General features: G+C 45.0%; 1 protein-coding gene across 2 annotated transcripts in view; it reads left to right on the top strand.

The window, feature by feature from the left end:
* Positions 1-19,542, top strand: part of PKD2 (polycystin 2, transient receptor potential cation channel) — a 98,195-nt gene that overhangs the window by 10,898 nt on the left and 67,755 nt on the right. For both annotated transcript variants that reach the window (XM_040325795.1, XM_040325786.1), the window contains exon 3: positions 15,462-15,595. In XM_040325795.1, coding sequence (XP_040181729.1) covers positions 15,462-15,595 — 134 coding nt within the window. The remainder of the gene's footprint in view (positions 1-15,461; positions 15,596-19,542) is intronic.

Genomic DNA, 19,542 nt, shown 5'->3' with positions numbered 1-19,542 from the left:
TTCCTTGAAGTAATAGTATCAAAATCAAGCATTTAAAAATAAGTTCTCCGACACCTCTAAATTGAAATTATAATAAATCCCACCCAGTCTTCTGAGTGCAACGCACCTAGTAAAATATTTACCTTCCTCCCTGTTCACCTACCACTGTTTGGCCCTAATCGCACAGTTTCTATAGCAACAACCTCCCCTGCAGGTAGTCTCAAACTACACATGCCTGATGCTGCCCCACTTTATGGCACTGGAGGGCATCTAGAACCGGGGTGGGTTTTGATTGAGGTCGTTTTTAAGGTTTCATGTATATTGGACTATATAGTTCTTGCAGGATCAGTGGTTCAGATTTTTCTTTTTTTCAGAAGGCATAGCAAAGTTTCATTTATTTAGATGGACAATTCCAGGGTTTATGCTAGTGGAATGATCATCAAAAAATTAACGGTTAGTCATCTGAGGTCTCGTACACACGACCGAGAAATTCGTCGTAAAAGAAACATCGTTTTCCTTGACGAGTTCCTTGTCAGGCTTGTCGAGAATCTTGTCAACCTTTCTTTGCGTATACACTGTCAAGACCAAATCTCGTCGTTCTCAAACGCGGTGATGTTCAACACATACGACGGCACTATAATGGGGAAGTTTGATTCCACTGGCGCCACCCTTGAGGCTGCTTTTACTAATCTCATGTTACTGCGTGTTAAGTAAAAGTTTGGTTAGAGACGATTCACGATTTTCTGTCTGTTACAGCGTGACGAACGCTACTTTTACCGAAGGTGCACTCCCGTCTCATACTTTATTCTGAGCATGCGCGGGTTTCTAAGCATACACGCGAACGTGTTTCTCATCGTAAATCAGCCCGACAAGAAACATGACGAGGAAATTGAGACTCCCAACGAGGAAAAAGAGAACTTGTTTTCTCGATGAAAAACATACACACGACCGTTTTCCTTGGCAAAAAAGCTCTGCCACCAAGTTTCTTGATGGATTTTGTCAAGGAAAATGGTCGTGTGTACGAGGCCTGACTGTGCTTGCATTTCTGACTTCTTTTGCTGGCTGGGATTCCTGCCATAATCTTGGTTATAGTTAGGAAGATAAAAAACAATGCCCCCCTCTTCCAGATTGAACTATTTTTATTATTATTTATTTTAGTTAGAGAGGAAATTAATTGTCCTATTTTTTACTTTTTAGGCCTGTAGCGCACTGCAAAAAATCAGGGTTTTTAGGCATACAAACTTTTAGTGGTCTAAACGTAGCCCATTGTTTTCAATGCGCTGGTACACACATGCACGCAAACATGCGTTGTGTATAGATGAGTTAAAAAAAAATGCAAATAGTTGCCGGACAGTATTATACACACAAATGCGTGCAAATACAAATGTATAATAATAATTTGAAGGGGTTAAAATTACATTCTGAGGGCTAGAATGTATTTTACTTGTGAACTCGCACAATAAACACAAGAAATTTCAGCCAGGAATACTGATGTTCAAACATCAGTACCATGTGCAAATACTCTTAATCAATAAAAGGTCCAATGTTCATTTAACCTGCATGTGCTCAACCCATGGCCTGCGGAGCCCTTTGATGTAACCCACCACCACAAACCAGGGAAGCGCATGCCCACGGTCTGAGATGGCAGATCAGCAACCCAATATAATGATCAGTGGGTTGCCAACCTGCCATCCCAGAGCGGAGGTAACAGGCAGATGGAGCAGGAGCCTCATAAGCCGATGCTTCCTCTGTAGCGTTGGTTCCTGTCCCGGAGGGGGTGTGTGATACCAAGTGCACTTCACCTGGGACCTTTCTAACAGCCTAGAGAGAGCAATGCCAGCAGAAGCTGGAAGAGGAAAACATCATTGTATTAAACATCACATATACTACAGTCTTGCAATGGGCATATTAGCACTTATAAAAAGTTATTAGGCTGCTTTTACACTGATCCCCAGGTGCTGAACAGTGCACCAGCGGTTTTCATGCAGGTTAGCTGCACTGAGCACCTCTATTATATCTTGTAGGTAACTCCTGAATACACAAACAGAACAGAAGAGTGCACAGGCTCTGGTGCAATGCCCTTTATTTTTGTAATAAAAACTAAAAAATGCACTCACAAGCTAAGATAAATTGGAGCTTATCAAATCTAAACACATCTCCCCACCATGTGCCCTTAAAGTGGAATTTCGCCTGGGAATTTGCTTTTTTTAAAGTCAGCAGCTACAAATACTGTAGCTGCTGACTTTTACTATAAGGACACTTGCCTGTCCAGGGAGCCCACAATGTCAGCACCTGAAGCCGACCCGTCCTTCGGCTCCGGGTGCAGGCGCCGGCATCCTTACTAAGGGAAACAGGAAATTAAGCCTTTGCGGCTTCACAGCCTGTTTCCTACTGCGCATGCACAATCCCTGCTGTCTTCTGGGACCTGTGTGTCTCCCAAAAGGATGGAAGGGGCCGAACAGTGGGAGCAGATAACATATATGAGTGGTTATCATTGGAAAACATGGGTTACAATTTGTAATGCGGCTTTGATGTCTGAAGTCGCACAAGTGTGAATGGGGTGTCATAGGAGCTCCAGCTGACAGTGTGAATACGACAGCAGCCCTGGACCGAATGCAGCTTCCGCTATGTTTGATCTAGGGATGCACCGATATATCGGTGGCCGATACATATCGGCCGAAAACAGCTGTTTTGGGGACATGCCGAAACAGCTTAAAAATTGCCAATAATGACTGCTCGCACGATCACCGCTGACTGTCCCATGTCCTCCTCCAGCCCCCCTCCGTTTTGCTGCAGTCTCTCTCCCTCCGTGTTTTCGTTCTCCTCCTTGTCCCCCTCTGTGTTTTCTTCTCCTCCTTTTCCCCCTTCGGTTTTTCCTTCTCCTCCGTGTTCCCCTCGGTTTTTCCTTCTCCCCTGTGTCCCCCGCCGTGTTTCTCCCTCCCTCCGTGTATCCCTGCGTGTCCCCCCCGTGTTTCTCTCTCCCTCCGTGTATCCTTCCGTGTCCCCCGCCGTGTTTCTCTCTCCCTCTGTGTATCCCTCCGTGGCCCCTCGTGTTTCTCTCTCCCTCCGTGTATCCCTCCGTGTCCCCCGCCGTGTTTCTCTCCCCTTCCGTGCTCCTCCTCCACCCCCTGGAGCTGTCAGGATGGGGAGCGGGGTAGAAGCCGGTAAATCTGGCTCCTTACTGTTCCGAATGGACAGAGTCAGTGATGACTGACTGTCAATTCACATAACTGAAACATCGTAAACTGTGTTTACAATGTTTCAGTTTATGAATAAAGAGAAGCCGCTGTCTTCTCTCCAAAGCTGCAGAGAAAGGGACTGGGGAACATGTGTCCCTAGTCCCTTTCCCTGTCTCAGAGGGGAGAGGTCTGTTAAGACCCCTGATATCTCACCAAAGCCCCCCCAACAGGGCTGATTAAAAAAAAGAAACAAAAATTGCAATAAATAATTAAAAAAATAAAATGTAAATAATAATAAAAAATAAAATGTAAATAATAATAATAATAATAATAATAAAAAAAAAACACACTGACAATCCACCACCCCCCCCTCAAAAAAAATCACCATAAAAAAAAAAAATTGTAATTATTTAAAAAAAAGAAAGGTCAGTTTCGGCCTGACATTTTTTTTTATTTCGGTTCTGAAATTTCCATTTCGGTGCACCACTAGTTTGATCCCATATGTGCTGACAGTTTACATACACAGGAAGCCTCCCCGACCCCAGACAAGCCAGCGCTCTGCTTGGGGTCACATGATATGAGCAGCTGGCTGCTATTGGGGTGTGTGAGCTCCACCTGTGCCAAAACTCCTGAATGCAAGCTATGGCTCAGTGCAGGTAAACCGCAGCGCATCAGTGTGAAAGCAGCCCTATAGTGGGCTCAGGACAGTAAGGGCTTGTTTACCTTTGCACTTTGGGGGACAATAAAACCCCACAGTTTATTGCGGCTCGCGGCGGTTACCAAATTGGCCCTCGCCCTTTATAAGGTTGAGCACCCCTGATTTAACCTATTATTGTATTATGATTGTATACAATGGTAGGAGTTCTTCTACTGGGCACTTTACTATTTTGTGTAAATCACAATACTCAGCTGGTATGTTATCCATGGAAACTCTGCAAGAGATGCATTCACTGCTGTTTATGGAGGTTTTTATACAATCAATGTCATTACAAGAATGCCATAAAAGAAACCTTTCTCTACAGAACAGCAGTAGTCAGCATCGCTCCTTCCAGATGTTCACGGAGTGTGAAAATGTGCGTGCTTATGTTATTTTTACACTGAATCTAATGTTTTTTTTATCTGTATCTTGTGCTGATCAATCGAGGAAAAGATTTCAGATGACAACCACAATTTGTGGTTAATTTATAAAAACTCCTAATATATCTGAGTTTCAATGGACCTGATTAGAGGTAGACTGATATGGGTTTTTCTCTGGCCGATGCCGATATTTAGAAATCTGGGCGGCCGATGGCCGATATATGATGCCGATTTTTGAGGCCGATATTTTAGGCCGATTTTTATTTTTTATTGGTGGCACTGGCTCGTGGCACTGGATGGCACTAATTGGCACTGGAAGGAAGATGGCACTAGCAGAAGGCACTTATTGGCACTGGCAGGTTGCACTGGATGGCACTGAAAGATGGTACTAGCAGGTGGCACTGATTGGCAGATGGCACTGGCAGGTGGCACTGGGTGGCAATAGTTAGCACTGGTTGGCATTGGCAGGTGGCACTTATGGCTTTAGTTGGCACTGGATCGCACTGGCAGGTGGCACTGGATGGAAGGTGGCACTTACTGGCACTGGATGGTGCCACTAGGATTGGAACTGGCAGGTGGCATTGGCGGATGGCACTGGATGGAAGGTGGCACTAATTGGCACTGGATGGTGGCACTGGTATTGGCACTGGCAGGTGGCATTGGCGGATGGCACCGATGGAAGGTGGCACTAATTGGCACTGGATGGTGGCATTGGCACTGATGGAAGGTGGCACTAATTGGCACTGGATGGTGGTACTGGTATTGGCACTGGCAGGTGGCATTGGCGAATGGCACTGGATGGTGGCGCTGGTATTGTTACTGGCAGATAGCAAGTGGCACTGGCAGGTGGCACTGGTGCAAAAAAATGGTGTCACCCCCCCTCAGTACAGACCCCATCTCCCTCCAGTATAGACACCCCCCCCTGCCCCCCGTAGTACAGACACCAGAGCGGTGTGTGTCCCACGAGCGCGGGCCCCACCTCCTCTCTGGGCGTTAACAGAGGAGGGACGCCGCGCTGGGTGTACCAAGATGGCCACGGCTCCGGAGCTAGGCCGAAGCCGCGGTCTTTCCTGATGCTGTGACCGCTGCGGTAATCCGCGAATCCGCGGATTGCCGCCGCTGTCACAGCATCAGGAAAGGCCGCGGCTCCGGCCTATTTCCGGAGCCCTGGCATCGCTAGCGGGAATTGTAAAATATCGGCCCGATTTGGATAAAAATCGGCCGATGCCGATTTCTCCAAAACGGGCAAATATCGGCCGATATATCGGCCTGCCGATATATCGGTCGACCTCTAGACCTGATAGAATAGAAATCTGCAATAACTGATGTGCATAAATGCATCATACACATCAGCCTTATGTCATCTTTTGGGAACTGAGAAATAAACCGCAAAGCTATTTTTTAGACATGGGTTGGAAATTAAACTACTCCTTGTTTCTTCTGGGATTACTGGCTCCGGCACTGTGAGTGGCCTGAGCCGCAATGACGTCACTCCCGCGCATGCGTGCAGGAGTTCTCTGTTACGGCAAGGAGCTCTGAATTTCCGTGACGATTCGCTGGACCTTCAGAGCCCATGCGCCTGCAGGTTTAGGAGATATTAATTTTGCCTACAGGTAAGCCTTACCTGTAGGTAAAAAATTACAAAAAATGACCAGAGCATTTTTTGCGATACGGCACTGCATCGCTTTAACTGACAATTGCGCGGTCGTGCGACGTGGCTTCCAAACAAAATTGATGTCCTTTTTTCCCCACAAATAGAGCTTTCTTTTGGTGGTATTTGATCACCTCTGCGTTTTTTTTTTTTTTTCGCTATAAACAAAAAAAGTGTGACAATTAAAAAAAAAAAAAAACAATATTTATTACTTTTGCTATAATAAATATCCCCCAAAAATATATAAAAAAACAAAAACAAATTTCTTCCTCAGTTTAGGCGGATATGTATTCTTCTACATATTTTTGGTTAAAAATAAAAATGCAATAAGTGTATACTGATTGGTTTGCGCAAAAGTTATAGCATCTACAAAATAGGGGATAGATTTATGGCATTTTTATTATTCATTTTTTTTTAAATTAGTAATGGCAGCGATCAGCGATTTTTATCGGGACTGCGACATTGCGGCGGACAGATCGGACACTTTTGACACTATTTTGGGACCATTGACATACAGTGATCAGAGCTAAAAATAGCCACTGATTACTGTATAAATGTCACTGGCAGGGAAGGGGTTAAACACTAGGTGGCGATCAAGGGGTTAAGTGTGTTCCCTCGTGTGTGTTCTAACTGTAGGGGGGGGGGGTGAGCTCACTAGGACATGACAGAGATCACTGCTCCCGATGACAGGGAGTAGTAGATGTCAGACATGTCACTAGGCAGAACAGGGAAATGCCTTGGGCTGGATTCAGGTAGAATTGCGCATTTTTTACGGAGGCGCAGGGCAAATTTGCTGCGCTACCCTTGATTCACGGAGCAGTAGCTCCATAAATTGCGTGGGCGCGCCGGCAAAATGCCCGGCGCAAGCGCGCGCAATTTAAATGATCCCGTAGGGGGCGGGAATCATTTAAATTAGGCGCGTTCCCGCACCGATCGTAGAGCGCATGCTCCGTCGGGAAACTTTCCCGACGTGCATTGCGGCAAATGACGTCGCAAGGACGTCATTTGCTTCAAAGTGAACGTGAATGGCGTCCAGCGCCATTCACGATTCACTTACGCAAACTACGTAAATTTCAAATTTCGCGACGTGGGAACGACGGGTATACGTAACATTGGCTGCCCCTGCTAATAGCAGGGGCAGCCTTACGCAAAAACCACCGTACGGAAACTACGTAAATTGCGTACGCAGGGCTCGCGCAACGTTGTGAATCGGCGTTAGTATGCAATTTGCATACTATACGCTGAGCACAACGGGAACGCCACCTAGCGGCCATCGCAAGAATGCAGCCTAAGATATGCGGGCATAAGAGCCTTATGCCGCGCATATCTTAGGCTGCAGTCGGCGTAACGAGGTTCCTGAATCAGGAGCATTCGTTACGCCGGGGCAAGTAAGCAGTTGCGCTGTGTAACCTATTGCTTCTTGAATCCAGGCCCTTGTTTACAGGATCGTAGGCCACCGGCGGACATCGAGTCTGCTAGCATGCGCCCGCTAGCCTGCGATGACAGAGGGACGTACGGGTATGCCCATTTGTGCACCTGTGCCATTCTGCCGATGTACATCATTGTGCAGCGGTCGGCAAGTGGTTAATAGGCACAAATATATAAATCCACTGTGGGCAGCAAATGTCTTTATATGTCCAGTTTTTAATTTGTAATATTCGTGGTGAAATCCTCACTTTGTCGTAAATGCCCTGTGCAGAGAGTAGAACTGTGGGAGGGAACCAGCAGTGAGCGGTCTTTATTATAGGAAATTCCAGCGCAAAGGTAACATTTTACAATGGATCACTGCACAGATCTACCGGTAGAACTACACCAAGATCCAAGGAAGAATACACATGACTTTTGTAGTTAGACCATCTTTGCTTTGCTTGGAGTTCAGCTTTTACTACTTTTTTACACTTATGCTGCGTACACACGATCGGAATTTCCGACAACAAATGTTTGATCGGAGCTTTTTGTCGGAAAATTCCGACTGTGTGTAGGCCCAATCGGACTTTTTCTGTCGGAATTTCCGACAACAAAAATTTGAGAGCTGGTTCTCAAATTTTCCGACAACAAAATCCGTTCTCGTGAAATTCCGATCGTGTGTGGACAATTCCGACGCACAAAATTCCACGCATGCTCTGAATCAAGTATGAGACAAGAGCGCTCGATCTGGTAAAACTAGCGTTCATAATGGAGATAGCACATTCGTCACGCTGTAACGGACTGAAAAGCACGAGGCTGAAAAGCGCGAATCGTCTCTCACCAAACTTCTAACACGACTGGTATTGAACTTCCCTTTAATAGTGCCGTCGTACGTGTTGTACGTGACCGCGTTCTTAGCGATCGGAATTTCCGACAACAATTGTGCGACCGTGTGTATGCAAGACAAGTTTGATCGTTGGAAAAAAAATTGATGCTTTTGTTGTCGGAATGTCCGATCGTGTGTACGCGGCATATAGCTTCATGCACACAGGACTTTTTTCTATCTCTCCTAGACACCTTTTCTATGCAGGAAAAAATGCTTGACGCTTGTAAACGCATGTACTGCGTTTAGGCGTTCATTCATTTCATTGGACAGAAAAATAATGTATCCCGGCCATTAAAATTAATTCATGCTAAAAGTGGCTAGCATTTACGCACTTTTAGACGTGCTTACACGCATTGAAGTTTTTTGTGTAATAAAACATTTCGTTTTTTTTCATAGGCCGCAAATTAGGATACTGAGATGTTCTTGCAATGGCTGTCCCTTTTGAAGAAGCATGGGCCAGATTCACGTAGACTAGCGGCGGCCTAACGTATCGTAGATTTCGAAATTCCTGCCGTGCTTTCCTGCCGCGACGTCATTTTTTCGAACGGCGACGACGTGCGTAGCGTACTTTCGTATTCCTGGACGTTTTACGCAAGACAAAAACATTTTTACATTTCGACACGGGAACGACGGCCATACTTTAAACAGCACATGCGTGTGCTGTCTAAAGTTAGGGCAGGTCAAACGACGCCTAAAATTGCGACGGGAAACTATACTAGCGACGACGTACCGAACACGAAAATCCGTCGTGGATCGCCGTAACTGCTAATTTGCATACCCGACGCTGGAATACGACGCAAACTCCCCCCAGCGGCAGCCGCGGTACTGCATCCTAAGATCCGACAGTGTAAAACAATTACACCTGTCGGATCTTAGGGCTATCTATGCGTAACTGATTCTATGAATCAGTCGCATAGATACTCTGAGAGATACGACGGAGTATCTGAGATACTCCGTCGTATCTCCTTTGTGAATCTTGCCCCATGTTCTTTACAGGTCTTCCATGCTTTGCCATACATCCCTTAGGCCCCGTACACACGATAGAATCCATCCGCTGAAAAATCTCAGCGGATCGGTTTCAGCGGATAGATTCTATGGTGTGTACATTCCTGCGGATATTTATCCGCGGAAATTTCCCAATTCCAGCCGATAAAAATTTGTAGACATGTCTACAAATCTATCCGCTTGAATTGGCTCCCGCGGATCGATCCGGTGGTCTGTACAGACTCACCGGATCGATCCGTCCGAAGGGATCCCCCGCATGCGTCGTAATGATTCGACGCATGCGTGGAATTCCTTTTATGACAGCGTCGCGCACGTCGCCGCGCCATCATCGCGGCGACGGCGCGACACGTCATCGCGAGGGGATTTCGGCGCGGATTTCGATACGATGGTGAGTACACTCCATCGGATCCAAATCCGTGGAAATCCTCGAGAGGATTTATCCGCGGATACGGTCCGGTGGACCGTATCCGCGGATAAATCCTCTCGTGTGTACTAGGCCTAAGGGAGTAATGGGAAGCATGTTCTGAGCTTACCTGCTATCTAAACAAATAGCTCTCCTGCTGAGCCCCCCACGATTTCACTCTTAGTCTGTGCTCTCCTACTGAGCTGGTTAGTGTTTTACTAGATAACAGTATTAATAAGTCACTGGGGTGAAGCCCTGGAGACTCAGCATTGGCAGTCTGCCTACAAAGACTTTTCTAATAAGGGATGGGTGAGCTGAAGCATTTTTGTGGCTTTTTAGAGCAATAAACTGTATGTGAGAATGTGTTGTGTTTACTATAGATAAAAGGTCAGAAGGGCCAATTACAGGGTGAGCCTTCCTGAAAGTGGGATTTCAGTTTCGGGCAAGTGGAGGTGGGTTGAACCACCCACTGGCTTCTTGTATATCTCCATTCTCTAACCTGTAAGTTTGTGTCTTCCAACCTGTCACGGCCATTACAATGGGTTTTTTTTTTCCTCCGTTATGTTACACAGGATGCTGCAAGAGGAATGCAACATTTGCAGGATTCCTACACACGACCGTTTTTTCCGTCGGAATTCCGTTCAAGCTTTCTTGCATACACACGGACACACAAAATTCCGACCGTCAAAAAACGCGGTGACGTACAACACTACGACGAGCCTAGAAAAATTAAGTTCAATGCTTCTGAGCATGCGTCAAATTGTTTCCGAGCATGCATGTTTTTCTTCTCCGTCGGAATTCCATACAGACGAACGGAATTTCCTATAGAACGTGTTCTCTTTCTAAGTCCGTTGGAATTTCCGACGGAAAAAGTCCGATGGGGCACACACACGGTCGGAATATCCGATGAAAAAATTCAGTCAGACTTTTTCCATCAGGAATTCCGACCGTGTGTACGTGGCATAACAGGAGCTGTTTCATGCGTCATTCCCACCAGCATTTTCAAACCTCAGGCCGCGTACACACGACCGAGGAACTCGACGGGCAAAACACACCGTTTTGTCCGTCGAGTTCCTTGTGAAGCCGCCGAGGACCTCGGCGAGCTGAAATTTCCCATTGAACAACGAGGAAATAGAGAACATGTTCTCTATTTCCTCGCCGAGGTCCTCGTCGGCTTCCTCGGCCGAAAGTGTACACACGGCCGGGTTTCTTGGCAGAATTCAGCTCTGAACCGAGTTTCTGGCTGAATTCTGCCGAGAAACTCGGTCGTGTGTACGGGGCCTAAGGGCCAGATTCACAAAGGAGATACGACGGAGTATCTGAGATACTTCGTCGTATCTCTCAGAGTATCTATGCGACTGATTCATAGAATCAGTTCCGCATAGATAGCCCTAAGATCCGACAGGTGTAATTGTTTTACACTGTCGAATCTTAGGATGCAGTACCGCGGCCGCCGCTGGGGGGAGTTTGCGTCGTAAACCAGCATCGGGTATGCAAATTAGCAGTTACGGCGATCCACAAAGGTTTTTCCCGTCGTTACGTCGTCGCAAGTTTTAGATTCCCGTCGCAAAGATAGGGCTGCTATTAACATGGTGTAAAATGACTCCACCATGTTAAAGTATGCCCGTCTTTCCCGCGTCGCTTTTGAATTTTTTTGTTTTCCCGACGTAAGTACGTTACGCACGTCGCGATTCTCAACACGGCGGCGCGTCGTAATTTCACGCAAAGCACGTCGGGAAACTTGCGACCGGAGCATGCGCAGTACGTCCGGCGCGGGAGCGCGCCTAATTTAAATGGTACCTGCCCCATTTGAATTGGGCCGCCTTGCGCCGGACGTGTTTACGATACACCTCCGCAAGTTTCCAGGTAAGTGCTTTGTGGATCGGGCACTTAGACTGAAAACTTGCGGCGGTGTAATGTAAACGGGTTACGTTACGCTGTGCCGCAGGTACGTGAATCTGGCCCTAAGTTTTTAGGCATTTTGAGGACATTTCTAAACTCGTATAAACGCATGTAATGATTTTTCACTGGTACCATTCACACTGTGCATTTACCAGTGTTTGTGTGCAGTTTAGCTGTATTTTGAGAAAATAGGATTCTTTGTATCCTGGATCTGATTAGACCCTCTAAACGCATTGAAATGTATTTTAACCTGCTTTAAAGTGATATTACAGTCTTGTTTTTTGTTTTTGTTTAAAAATAACAAACATGTCATACTTACCTGCTCTGTGTAATGGTTTTGCACAGGGCAGCCCCGATCCTCCTCTTCTCTGGTCCCTCGCCGGTGCCCCTGGCCCCTCCCTCCTGCTGAATGCCCCCCACAGCAAGCAGCTTTCTGTGGGGGCACCCAAGCCACAGCTCCGTGTGTCCATTCAGACACGGAGCCGCAGCCTCAGCCCCGCCCCTCTTCCTCCTCTTTGGATTACTCACTTTGATAGCAGCAGGAGCCAATGACGCCCACTGCTGTCTCAGCCAATGAGGGAGAGTCCACGTACAGCCGTGGCTGTCGTGCAACATCACTGGATAAAGATGGGGCTCCGGTAAGTATTAGGGGGGCTGCTGCACAGAAGGATTTTTATCCTAATGCAATAAATGCATTAAGATAAAAAAATCTTCTTCCTTTAGAACCACTTTAAGCTGATAACACACAAACCGTTCTAATTTCTCTTGTCTTTATTGAACACATCCCATAAACATTCACAGTGCTAGAGGACAAAGTAAGTAAACCCTTGGAGTAATAGCTGGTCTAACCTCTTTTGGCCGCAATGACTTCAAGCAAGCGCTTTTGGTAACTCTGGATCAGACCTGCACAATGTTTAGTAGACATTTTTGATCATTTCTCTTTGCAAAACTGCTTCAGCCCAGACACATTTGTAGGATGTCTGGCTCCCCAGTTCTGGGAGGACATTTGTGGACATCCTCCCACACCGGCACCCCCGGGAAGTGTCTTGGGTGTGCTCTGTGAGCGCTGTGTCCAAAGAACACAACTGATCACAGATTGCGGTAAAGGGCCAATCACAGTGGCCTTTTACCATATGATCAGCTCCGTCCAGTCATAGCAGATCACATGTTAACAGACTTGCTGGTTATCACCATTCCTTTCCTCATACGCTGTCTCTGTGTGAGGAAACGAGAGCTGGTAACTGACAAGTCTGACCGGGCACAGTGGGGTAGATTCAGAAAGCAATTGCGTCTGCTTATCCATAGATACGCAGCGTAATTGCTAATTTGCGCCGGCGTATCGACTTTTCTGTATTCAGAAAGCTCGATACGCCGACTGTAGCCTAAGATATGACTGGCATAAGGCTCTTATGCCGTCGTATCGTAGGCTGCATTCTTACGCTGGCCGCTAGGTGGCGTTCCCGTAGTGGTCAGCGTAGAGTATGCAAATTGCATACTCACGCCGATTCACAACCGTACGCGCGCCCGGCGTTCGCATTTTACGTCATTTGCGTTCGTCGGTTTCTGCGTAAGGCTGCTCATGCTATTAGCAGGAGCAGCCAATGCTAAGTATACCTGTCGTTCCCGCGTCGCGATTTTTGAAAATTACGTCGTTTGCGTAAGTGAATCGTGAATGGCACTGGACGCCATTTACGTTCACGTTGAAGCAAATGACGTCCTTGCGACGTCATTTACCGCAATGCACGTCGGGAAAGTTTCCCGACGGAGCATGCGCACTACGTTCGGCGCGGGAACGTGCCTAATTTAAATGATCCACGCCCCCTACGGGATCATTTCAATTACGCGCGCTTACGCCGGCCAGTTTTACGGAGCACCCGCGCAAATTACGGAGCTACTGCTTCGTGAATATAGCGTAGCGCAAGTAATTTACGGAGGCATAGCGTTAAAACGGTACGCTGCGCCTCCGTAAGAGTGCGCAGCCCTACCTGAATCTACCCCAGTGAATACATTGTTTAGACTGATATTCGGGGCACTGATCATCAGTGCAGCTCCATCAATGCCAATTAGTGCCCATCAGTGCAGCCTCATCAGCACACATCAGTGAAGAAAAAAAAAATACTTATTTGCAAAATTTTATAACAGAAGCTAAGAAAAACTGTTTCTTTTCCTCAAAAGTTTTGGTAATTTTTCATTTGTTTAGCAAAAAATAAAAAGCTCAGTGGTGCTAAAACACCACAAAAAAAAGCTCTACCTGTCGCAAAAAAACTATAAATATTTCATATGGGTAGTGTTGCATGACCACACAATTGTCATTCAGAGTTTGACAGCGATGAAAGCTGAGAATTGGCCTGGGAGGGAAGAAGGTGAAAGTGGCAAGTATTTAAAGTGGTTGTATACCCAAATTTTACACTTTTACCTACAGGTAAGCCTATAATAAGGTTTACCTGTAGGTAAAATTAATATCTCCTAAACCTGTATGGTTTAGGAGATATTCCCTATGCATGCAGCCGCTGACATCAGTGATGCATGCGCTCTGAATTCCCCCAGCTTAAGGCTCAATTCACACCCATGCATGTTGCTTTTGAGCGTTTTTGCAGTGCTTTCTGCATTTTTTGACGTGCGTTTTTACCGCAATTTGCGTTTTTTTTTTTCTTAGCCAGTAATTTTTATTTTTTTACATTTCCTTTAAAAACCAGCTATAAACAGGTTAAAAAAAAAAACGCAAATCGCGGCACTTGCGTTTTGGATGCAGGTCCATTGAATTCTATTGCATGCAAAATGCTGCTTTTTGCAGGAAAAAAAGTCCCCGACCCTTTTCAAAAACGCAGAGGCACAAAAAAGCATTGATGTTAAAAAATTTCCTTGCATTTCTGCAAAATGCATCAAAAAAAGCATGTGAATGGAGCCTTAAGGGGTTGTAAAGGTACCATTTTTTTTCCTAAATAGCTTCCTATACCTTAGTGCAGTTCTCCTTCACTTACCACATCCTTCCATTTTGCTTTTAAATGTCCTTATTTCTTCTGAGAAATCCTCACTTCCTGTTCTTCTGTCTGTAACTCCACACAGTAATGCAAGGCTTTCTCCCTGGTGTGGAGTGTCGTGCTCGTCCCCTCCCTTGGACTACAGGAGAGTCAGGACGTCCACTAACACACAGCTCCTTTCTCTATCTGCAACGTAGAGAGCATCCTGACTCTCCTGTAGTCCAAGGGAGGGGGCAAGCACGACACTCCACACCAGGGAGAAAGCCTCGCATTACTGTGTGTAGTTACAGACAGAAGAACAGGAAGTGAGGATTTCTCAGAAGAAATAAGGACATTTAAAAGCAAAATGGAAGGATGAGGTAAGTGAAGGAGGACTGCACTAAGGTAAAGGAAGCTATTTAGGAAAAAAAAATTCCTTTACAACCCCTTTAAGGGTCCGGCAGTGTTGCCGGGAAGAAAACTCCCACGCCGGAGCCGCGATCCCTTAAGACACGCCGAGGTCAAGATGTCGGCTCCCACTGCGTGAACCAGGCTCCGATACGGGGGCTTCGTTCTGAGGTAAGTATTTCATAATGAGCTAGTATGTGCTGCATACTAGTTCATTATGCCTTTGCCTTGCAGGGTTTTTTTTTTTTTTTTTCCTGTTTTTTCTTTTGTGCGGGTTTACTACCGCTTTAAGTGGTTAAGCTTTGACAAAAAAAAAACTAGAAGCTGATTGGTTTCTAAGCAGATTTTGCATGCTCCAGTTTTAGTAAATCAACCCCACTGTGTTTGTCTGTTGTTGAGACTTAGATGAGGATCAGATTCCATCTTATAACAAATTACTGCAAAAAAACAGTTCATTCCAAGACGTTCACATACATTTTCTTGCCACCACTATATATAGTTTTTATTGCAACTGAAATTCCCTTGTATGTTTTTATGCAATGACAAGTCTGCATATATACACTGTTTATTTTTTACTTCTGTATTTTTTTTCTTTTTTTTGTAGTATCTTATGGGATGGTGTCTTCCAGCATGTTTTACTATACAAAGGCAATGACCCAGCAATTTCTGGACACACCTGTTTCAAAGTCTGAGAGGACAAATTTTAAAACCTTGATGAAAAAGGAGGACTTTTGGAAGGTGAGGTGCTGAATAGTATATGGCTTCATATACTATAGGCATATAATTGCATGGCTTTAAAAGGTAATTCCAGTTTGTGACTTTTACACCGCTCTTCTAATGCTGCCCTCGGAAACCGTCCTTCCTAGTTATAAATATCCGGCCACTCATTACCTTTTCCCCTTATTTTCTGAGAAGGGTGGAGTTATTTTAGGCTAGGATCTTGTACATCTGCAGGAGGTATTTTAGGATAGTGTCCTGCACACATCAGCAGTATTAGTGAGAAAAGTCAGTGAGGGCCTTGTTTTGTAGATGCGGAGTTGGTACATACAAACCTTAAACTGGGTACTGAAAACCTCAGCATTTTTCAAATATAAAAATATTCTAGAAATGTCAGATTATTTTTAATCTTTTTGCTGAAATATTAGCATTTCTCTACTAGATTATCTGGCTATTGGATACAGCATGTTTCAGGAAAAAAAAATTGTTGGGGATTTGCTTAGCTGTGAAGTTCTCACCCAATCTTTACTCATATTTTTAAAGGGGTTGTAAAGGTTTTTTTTTAACAAACAAGTCATACTTACCCTCTGTGCAAGGGTTTTTTACAGAGTGGCCCGATCCTCCTTTTTTTTGGGTCTCCTGGTGGCGCTCCTGGCTCCTCCTCTTCTCGTGTGCCCCCACGGAGAGCCACATTTCATGGGGGCACTCGTGTGGGTGCACTCCTGTGTCCTGCTGCTGCTGCGACTCGGCCCTGCCCCTGGCTTCCATGTCTATGGATTTGATTGACAGCAGAGGGAGCCAATGGCTCCCGCTGCTATCAATCTATCTAATGAGGATCCGAGACAGTGGCTGGAGCTGCTGTGCTCATCCCCATTGCTGGATCGATCGTGTTCAGGTAAGTAAAGTTGGGGGGGGGGGGGGGTGTCTGGGATTTGCCTGAAAGTACACTTTTAAAGGGGTTGTGCGGAAGGATTTTCACCTTACATTAAGGTCAAAAACCCTGAGGGTTTACAACCCCTTTAAAAGTGTACTTTCAGGAAAAGCTAAAAAACATATAAGGTATATCTCTGTACATTTTCCCCTTTAAAGAGTCCTACACTAGGAACTGCATGTAAATCACACAAGTCCGCTGTGCGATTCACATGCAGTTCTGTACTGTGCGATTTCAGCCTAATAGTTGAGAAAAAAATGTGTATATATATATATATATATATATATATATATATATATATATATATATATTCGGGCTGTTACTGATCAAAATTTTTGTGTTCGATTAATCGATTTTTTTTAATCGACTAATTTCGATTAATTATAACACACATACAGATACAACTACTTTTAGCTGATCTCCTTGCAGGCTGATTCCCAGTGCAGCTACCAACCACTGGAAAAATAGATAGCAGGATACCAAAAAACACACAAAGACAGCACTCGATGGGAATAGCATTAAAACTTTTATAGTCTTCAAATAGGTAACAAAATAAATATTGCACTGGAGATAAAATCGATGTAGCTACATAAACTGTACAAATGGTGCGAGTAATACCAAATGGTACCAAAAGCACTCATAAAAACCTGTAGCCAAGTATGATACTGGTATAAAAATGTGTACAACGATACCACTGCTGAATCCAGATGAGGAGGGGTTAACATCAGTCCGTCGGCATGTAGATGTCCCGTGAAGGGAACTATCACAACTCCCAGTGGATGGCTGTAGAATCCCAGGTTGATAGAGGGAAGGGATAGAGGGAAGTGTAACAGCCCTTGCGTGTGGCAGATAGTAAGGTCCCGCCGGCATGCAGATATGAAGGCAAAGGAGCCCTTCAGATTGACATGGCAAGCCCCGCCGGTGTCCGTGAGGTCACCGAATCTCCGATGGAACTCCCTGAAGGCCCGGAAGCCGGTGGAGAGGTGAGTACCAATCAAAAGAATTTTGATCGATCAAAAAAAATTTGATCGATCAAAAAAATTTAAGATTAATCGATGAATTAATAGTTAATTTCCACAGCCCTAATATATATATATATATATATATATATATATATATATAATACACAGTATATATAATAATCCCATTGCATCAGCTGTAGTGGGATCCCAGATATCTGTTCTTATGTTGTGTTACAGGTTATCTGTTAGGTATGTTGGTACCTTGCACACCTTACTTATTTACAAAAAACTTTGATTTGTTTAGGCTGGAATCACATATATGCGGGTCTGGTTTCGGTGTGGTTTCCATTCAGCAGTTCAGGTGCGATTTGGGTGTGAATTTGACACTGAAATCGCATCTCATCCAGACTGTAAAACGCATAGGACCCCTTTTTAATTTGCACCGCAAGGGCTCATATATATGTGTATCGACTCTACTAAAAGCGGATCTGATTTACATTTTATGTGAATCGGATGCGGTTCAAAGAGCATCCGATTCGCATACAGTGAGGGAAAGATCCCCTGATAATTTTGTATGTTTGCCCACTGAAAAATAAATGATCAGTCTATAATTTTAATGGTAGGTTTATTTTAACAGTGAGAGACAGAAAACAACACAAATATCAAGAAAAACACATTTCAAAAATGTTTTAAATTGATTTGCATTTTATTGAGTGAAATAAGTATTTGATCCCCTATCAATCAGCAAGATTTCTGTGTTCCAGGCGTCTTCTATAAAGGTAATGAGCTGAAATTAGAAGCACTCTATTAAAGGGAGTGCTCCTAATCTCAGCTTGTTACCTTTATAAAAGACACCTGTCCACAGAAGCAATCAATTAATCAGATTCCAATCTCCACCATGGCCAAGACCAAAGAGCTGTCCAAGGATGTCAGGGACAAGGCTGGAATGGGCTACAAGACCATCGCCCAAGCAGCATGGTGAAAGGGTGGCAACAGTTGGTGCGATTATTCGCCAAATGGAAGAAACGCAAAAAAACTGTCAATCTCCCTCGGTCTGGGGCTCCATGCAAGATCTCACCTCGTGGAGTTTCTGTGGTCGGTGAGGAATCAGCCCAGAACTACACAGGAGAGTCTTGTCAATGATCTCAAGGCAGCTGGGGCCATAGTCACCAAGAAAACAATTGGGAACACACTACGCCGTGAAGGACTGAAATCCTGCAGCGCCCGCAAGGTCCCCCTGCTCAAGAAATCACATGTACAGGCCGTCTGAAGTCTGCCAATTAACATCTGAATGATTCAGAGGAGAACTGGGTGAAAGCGTTGTGGTCAGATGAGACCAAAATCAAGCTCTTTGGCATCAACTCAACTCACCGTGCTTGGAGGAGGAGGAATGCTGCCTATGACCCCAAGAACACCATCCCCACCGTCATATATGGAGGTGGAAACATTATGCTTTGGGGTTTTTTTTTTTTTACTAAGGGGACAGGAAAACTGCATTGCATCAAAGGGACGATGGACGGGGCCATGTACGTCAAATCTTGGGTGAGAACCTTATTCACTCAGCCAGGGCATTGAAAATGGGTCGTGGATGGGTACTCCAGCCTGACAATGACCCAAAACACACTGTCAAGGCAACAAAGGAGTGTCTCAAGAAGAAGCACATTAAGGTCCTGGAGTGGCCTAGCCTTAATCCCATAGAAAATATATGGAGGGAGCTGAAGGTTCGAGTTACCAAACATCAGCCTGGAAACTTTAATGACTTGGGAAGTTTCTGCAAAGAGGAGTGGGACAAAATCTCTCCGGAGAGGTGTGCAAACCTGGTTGCCAACTACAAGAAACATCTGACCTCTGTGATTGCCAACAAGGGTTTTGCCACCAAGTACTAAGTCATGTTTTGCGACGGGTTCAAATACTTAGTTCCCACTCATTAAAATGCAAATCAATTTATAACTTTTTTGAAATGCGTTTTTGTTGTTGTTATTCTGTCTCTCATTGTTAAAATAAACCGACCGTTAACATTATAAACTGATCGTTTCTTTGTCAGTGGGCAAACGTACAAAATCAGCCAGGGGATC

The sequence above is a fragment of the Rana temporaria genome, chromosome 1 (genome assembly GCF_905171775.1).
Source record: "Rana temporaria chromosome 1, aRanTem1.1, whole genome shotgun sequence".
Lineage (NCBI taxonomy): Eukaryota > Metazoa > Chordata > Amphibia > Anura > Ranidae > Rana > Rana temporaria.
The sequence above is the reverse complement of the archived record's forward strand: the minus strand, read 5'-3'. Positions and strand labels throughout refer to the sequence as shown.